Source organism: Cyanistes caeruleus, chromosome 1 (genome assembly GCF_971803275.1).
Source record: "Cyanistes caeruleus chromosome 1, bCyaCae1.hap1.1, whole genome shotgun sequence".
Taxonomy (NCBI): Eukaryota; Metazoa; Chordata; class Aves; order Passeriformes; family Paridae; genus Cyanistes; species Cyanistes caeruleus.
In genome coordinates, this window is record NC_141701.1 from 61174911 (window position 1) to 61180910 (window position 6000).

A 6000-nucleotide genomic window follows, 5' to 3' on the forward strand; every position below is an offset into this window, starting at 1 on the left:
TTTTGTTTTACATTGCAGCTGAAAATCTAGTGCCCTAGTTTTTCTGCTTATCAGCATTTGACTATGTTAAGCCTTTTTTTTCCCCTTCATGTAAGTCAGTTGAGCTCATGTTTTTAGTTGTGCATGTGCAACAAAATCTAAAGAAGGGTACTCATATTCATTGTATGCTTCTAGATAGATACATCTAATTGCTTGTAGGCTCAGTCATGGTGTGTAAACTAATCTCACAGATTTGCATTCAGAGAGGACTTCTTGGATGAATTTTACCCTTTCGTCTCAAATGGGCTTTTCATCCCTCCCCCATGGGAGTGTTTGTTCCAGTTCCTGTGGGCCTTGTTGAAGTATCTCTTCAAACTGGTCTGAGGGAAGAGAGTTGACTCAGTGAGCAAAGGCCAGGAGTTTTACATAGCCACCATCTGGCCCAGTGTTAAAAATGTGGCTGTTATCCCAGATTTTTTCCTTTAGAATGCCTTGCAGGTGGAAGATATAACTGAAATAGTCTTTGCACCTCTAGATTAGATATTCCTTGCAGGCTGTGTATCACCCAAGATCCACATGAATAGCAGGGGAGCTCCCACCTGAGGATGCTGGAACTTTTTACCTTTACTGGGATGGCACAGACATCATCTTGTGTCAAGGAATGAATTTCTATTAAGAAGCAAGTTAAAAGGGGCTTTTTCTTTCATTAGTTTCTCTGCTTCCAAATTGCTTTTGTGCAATTAAGCATGTTTATTTGGTTACATTTTTGCTTTCTGAGTGATTAAAATCCTTTATTCATGCTTGATAGTTTCCACAGACTGAAGTATTACAGAAGTTGGCCTTGGTGATTATATTCAGTTCTGTCTTAGTCTGCAATATGTTATATTTGCTACAACTTTTTTTTGTTGTTGTTGTTAAAATGTATTCTGTATTCCAGGAAACATAGATTCTTTTGCAGAATTTCCACTGGATACTATTTCACTGTAAAATTCTTCATTTGCAGGTTTAACTTGTTTTGGCTATTGCTTTTTGTCCAGTCCTGTGCTTCTCAATTTGACCATTTTCTAAGAAGCATGTTCTGCAGCAAGCTTGTATCAGACCATTTGCATCTTAATACTGTTAATAATAAGAATATTTAGCAATGGACTAAAAATATTTAATGCCTTGTAAAGAAAAAAAAAAGAGAGAAAATATTCTTCTCTCATGGTGTACATTTTTAGTGTGATGTTCTCTCTTTGTAACAACATGGACTCCCTCTACTGGAAAATCCTTTCCTTGCACATTGATTCAATACCCAAGGAAAAAGTTCTATTGTGAACTAAGAAAAAGTTCTTCTAAACCCCTTATTAGCTCTTCAGCTTCTCATATGCAGTTCCCTATTGAGGTGTCTGCTTCTTGTTTGGAGAAGGATGAGGTGGTTTCATAGCGCTTTGACCCTGCAGAGTTGGGAATCAGCACATTAGTGGATTCAAGACCTAAATCTCTGGATTTGGACCCCAGTTCTGAGAACATCTGCTTTGGGCATGGAAGTGCTCAGGCAACACTCTCTGCCAGTGTTCTTCTTTAATGTTGAGTTAAAGCTGGAGGTAATGGAAAATTAATTCACTGGCCATCTTAGAAAACAAAAGGCAACATAAATTAAGTTAGACATATAGAACAAACCTACACCAAATATGAACATCTGTGACTATTTGGTTATTTAATTTGGGCATTTTATTTCCTCTCAGCTGTGTTCTTGAAATATAAGACCCCCACAGTTCTCCCTCAAGTCATTCTGATCAGAAAGCTCTTATGTGTCCAAATAACTCCTTGCTAACAAAATATATCTCATTTAAGATATTACTTGTATTTTATCTCTAGAATTTTCTACACACAAAGATTATTTAGAAACATTTTAAGGGAAGAACAAAAGTGTAAGGGAATTACTGTATTGTATTACAATATTTAGGTTTTTATTGAACTGTGTACCTGAAATAGAAGAGCAATGCATGACAGAATTCAAATAAAGCAATGCCTCAGCAAGTTAGCTGTGCACACACATTGACACCCAAACGCAGGGACACTCTTTTGCTCTCTCAAATGCAAAGATTATGTGCATAAGAGTGCAAGAGTCCCATATTGAGGACAATTTATGACTTGTAATGCATGTTGAGCCACTCTGTATCCCAGAAAACAAGGATTTAGAAACCTCTGATTGACTGACTTCTTTTTTCTGCTGTTCTTGAAAGGGAAGAAGATGAACAGCTGAAGATACTAAATGGTTTTGCCAGTTTGAAAGGAAATCTGGAGGGGCTTTCCTATAACAGTGCCATTGAAACTCTGGGCCAGTGGAAGCATCTTAACAGGGCAGCAGTGAAGAATGAACAAGATAATGTAAAAGTGAAGTTTGAGCCTCATACTAATGGTGAGTGTTTCATGCAAGAGGAACCTCTCAGTTCCAACACATCAGTTTTAGGCATTCAAAACAACTGCACCACAAACAGTAGCTGGACTTTAAGAAACTCAAGTTCTTGTTCTATGAGCCAGAGACTGAACACGTGCCCAAACAGGAGAGCTGGATCATTCTACAACAGAGACCAAAATTTCTTAAATTTGGCATCAACTTGTCCTTCCCACTGGGGGAGTGCAGAAAATGGCCAGTCTTACTCGGGGCTCCAACAGCGCTGTGCAGAGAACTATGCAACAGACCATCTGAAGCTGCAGAGACCATTAATATCCTCAGAGTCTCTCTATGACACAGCCATTCCCTTGGAGATGCCTATCAAAACAGAATATGACTCTGATTCTGAAAACATTGCCGATAACTACCTGCTTTCGCAGAGCCGAGCCTGGCTGGATGAGAGCGGCTCGGTGAGAAAGCAGGTCTCCAGCTATCCCAACAGAATGCACCTCAAAACAGAACCGGACCTCTGCGAGCCAGCCTTGCCCTGCCAGAAGTCAAGGCACTGCCTTTATACACCCCATAATTGGCAATGCATCATAGCAAACCATCCCAACAACCTGAACTTGAACAGAGCTTGCAAGGGTTCACGGAACAAGGAGGTGGCCCCATTTTGCCCTCAGAACTCCTCCGTGTGTTTGGAAAACATGCCTGACCTGCCACACACAGCTTGCTACAGCCACTTCTACAGCCCCAGCCCAGGGGAGGAGAAAGAGCAGGTTAATGAGGGGTTCAAAATGCCATGTGAATTTAAAAATCCCTGCTTGGTTCAAGCAATCAAACGTGAGCCCCTTGATTCTCCACCATTGTCCAACAGTGGACAGAACACAGTACATGCGAGCTTCCCTGAAAATACATTAGCAGGTCCTGTGCCTCGTAAAACCACTGAATGTACATTTTTGCAATAGATTTTATAACTTTTGAAATATTTATAATTTTAAAAGCAAGAAGTTGTAGATTCTCTTCCAGCTGAGTTAAATGACTTGCTAAAATCAAAAGCCAGTGTAAAGATTTTGAGTGTGTGTGTGTGTGTGTGTGTGTGTGTGTGTGCGCGCGCACCTGTGTGTGAAAAGAAACAAGACACAGGTACACACATCCTATCCCCCGCTACTGCCCTTCTCTTAGTGATCTTTGGAAAGAAGAAAGAAATATAAAACCTCAGGCACAGAAAAATAATCATTACTTGCTGCACAGGTATACCTGATAATTTTTCTTTATCACCTTTCCTCTCTTCTGCAGTTCATTAGTAAGGTCTAGCAATTTCTGTTTCCTTTGTTCTGTTTGTTTTTCTCAAGTTGATGTGATGCCTCTGTGCAAATCAAAAATGTTTATGGTCTTCAGTGTGGCCAGTTTACCACAGGAGTTTTTGCTTTATAATTTTTTTTCTGCTCTTATAAGAAGGATCAGCTATTCCTTCATCCCAGCATTAAATTAATGGCTGTAGGAAAGAGCTTCCCAACACAACTTCTTAATTTAAAAGGACCACATTAGTAAAAACAACGACTTGCATAAATACATTAGAAATTATTTCACTTCAAACTGAAGTTACTCCTAATTTTCTTGATAATATTATTGGTTTAGAATCCGTATTTTTCATTTTCATTGCCATCAGCCTTTCACATTGCTGCTGAAAGACTGAACAATGGGATGTAATCTACTTCTATAAATAAGTTACATAATGCTGTTAAGTATATGTGAGAACAAAGTATTTCTCTGATTATTTTCTTTGCTGTTACTTGTAATATCAACAAAGGAAATGCACTTTTTTACTTGATAGTATTTCTTTGACTGATAGCAGCTTGTTAGATATTGTCACCTTACATCAAAACCAAATCCCACACTAAGATTATTTTCAAAAACATCCTAGTTTCGATCCCAAAATAAACTCTTAATCTCACTGAGAGGTGGATGTATACCTTTCAAAAGCACTTCAGTGCACTTTAGTGCTTTTGAAAACAGAGTATATACTTTTCTCTAAACCCAGACAGTTATGTGTTTCCATAACAAAAAAAAAAAATAAAAAATAAAGTTATATTTTGGGTTTTGTTATTGTTGTAGTTTGACTTCTGCACTAACTTTTGTTTTAAAATTGCACTATTTCAACTTTATATCAACTTCACCTATATAACAACCACATCATTTAAAAACAAAGCTTAGATGTATGTATATGTGCTTTTTGAAAGAAGCCCTGTAATGAATGTTTTCTTTTTCAAAATGTTATAAATAATTATAATGTATTCCTTTATCTATTAGTCACAAAGGGCATGGCTTTTGATGCCAGATGAGTGGCATAAAATTCTCCCAAATGCTTTAAATATGTGGGATAAGTGAAGTTTTCAGGTAGTGCAATGGTTCTGCACCTGGGAGGCTGCTCATCTCCAAGAAGATGGACCATCTTTTCTGACAGAATTTACTGCCTGTATTTTAGAGTTGGCAGGTGTAAAGATGCGCATTCTCTGCATGCCAGTTAAGTGCTTATGAAGTGTGGTATGAAATGCTGCACACTGGACAGTAAAGAGGAGCAACAACATCTTACTGTATCTCAGGTTAAATCTCTCATTATCCAGTTGACCATATCCAAGCCATGAGAATGTTTCATTTTCTGTGTCTGAGGTAAATCAGCTCCCTGTTGGCCATGTGCTGCCTCTTATTTGAGACAATCTTGATATCCTTACTTTAATACTCCTGCCAGTGGTTGCAATGCAATATCAGAACCCGTTCTGAAGTGAGACCGCAGTGTGGAATTCACACTGCTCTCCAGTACACCGCTGTCCACATCATATAAATTCAAGCCAAGCTGCAAAAATACTTGTGGGCAAGCAAACTTGTTCCTTGTGCAGAGTAAGGCTGCCATAAATCAGTGTTGCTGCACAACCTCTGCCTCATTGCTTCCCTATCTACATAATTACAAGCAGCAGTTCTTTAGACTCTCCCAGAGTTGCTGTCATAGTCCTTTGCTCAGCACATAGCAGTGGCTCTGCTTATGTGCTGGTGCCAGACACTCTGCCATGTGTCTCAGAGCTGCTGTTGGGTTGTGCTATGAATCCTGTAATATTCTCCAGTCCAGCTCCTTGTGCAGCTGCCCGGCAGAAATGAGGTGATGGGGAGACAGGGTAGTGTGGGCACCAATGGCTGGGGGCAAGTGGAGGACACGTCTGCATGACCTCTGAAAAGCTGCTTGTTTAATTCCACACTTGGAATCACTGCCACACCCCTCTGAATGAGAGTACCTGGGCTCTGTTTTACACTGCCTTGCACTTCGTCACATCATTTGAATTGATGAAATGTGACTGTAAAACACTGTCATCTTCATCTGGACATGCTGCTGCCATTTTGTACAAAGGGAGTGGTCGCACCATGCGCAACTGTGTAGAGGACTATGCCACCAAAAGCCTTGTTTGTGCTTAGAAATATCACCTGCTGTGACTTACAGTGGGAGAACTATACCAGCCAGGTTTCTCTCTTCAGTGCAGAAGCAATTTATACTAACAAAAGGAATTCTCTAAAGTTCTCCCTGTTACAAAATCCATTATTTTTTGTTGACGTAGCTCTATCTGCTCTCAGGCTTTCCTGGCACATAT

At 39.5% G+C, this 6000-nt stretch overlaps 1 protein-coding gene across 7 annotated transcripts in view; it reads left to right on the forward strand.

Moving 5' to 3' along the window:
- Positions 1-5755, forward strand: part of AHRR (aryl hydrocarbon receptor repressor) — an 82724-nt gene extending 76969 nt beyond the window's left edge. For 5 of the 7 annotated variants that reach the window (XM_086895436.1, XM_086895419.1, XM_086895431.1 and 2 more), the window contains one exon: positions 2208-4476. In XM_086895436.1, the coding sequence (XP_086751562.1) occupies positions 2208-3327 (1120 nt within the window). In that variant the 3' untranslated portion in view covers positions 3328-4476. Of the gene's footprint in view, positions 1-982; positions 1067-2207 lie in introns of all 7 variants that reach the window. The other 2 variants (XM_086895424.1, XM_086895460.1) reach the window with 2 other exon arrangements.
- The last annotated feature ends 245 nt before the right edge of the window (positions 5756-6000 follow it).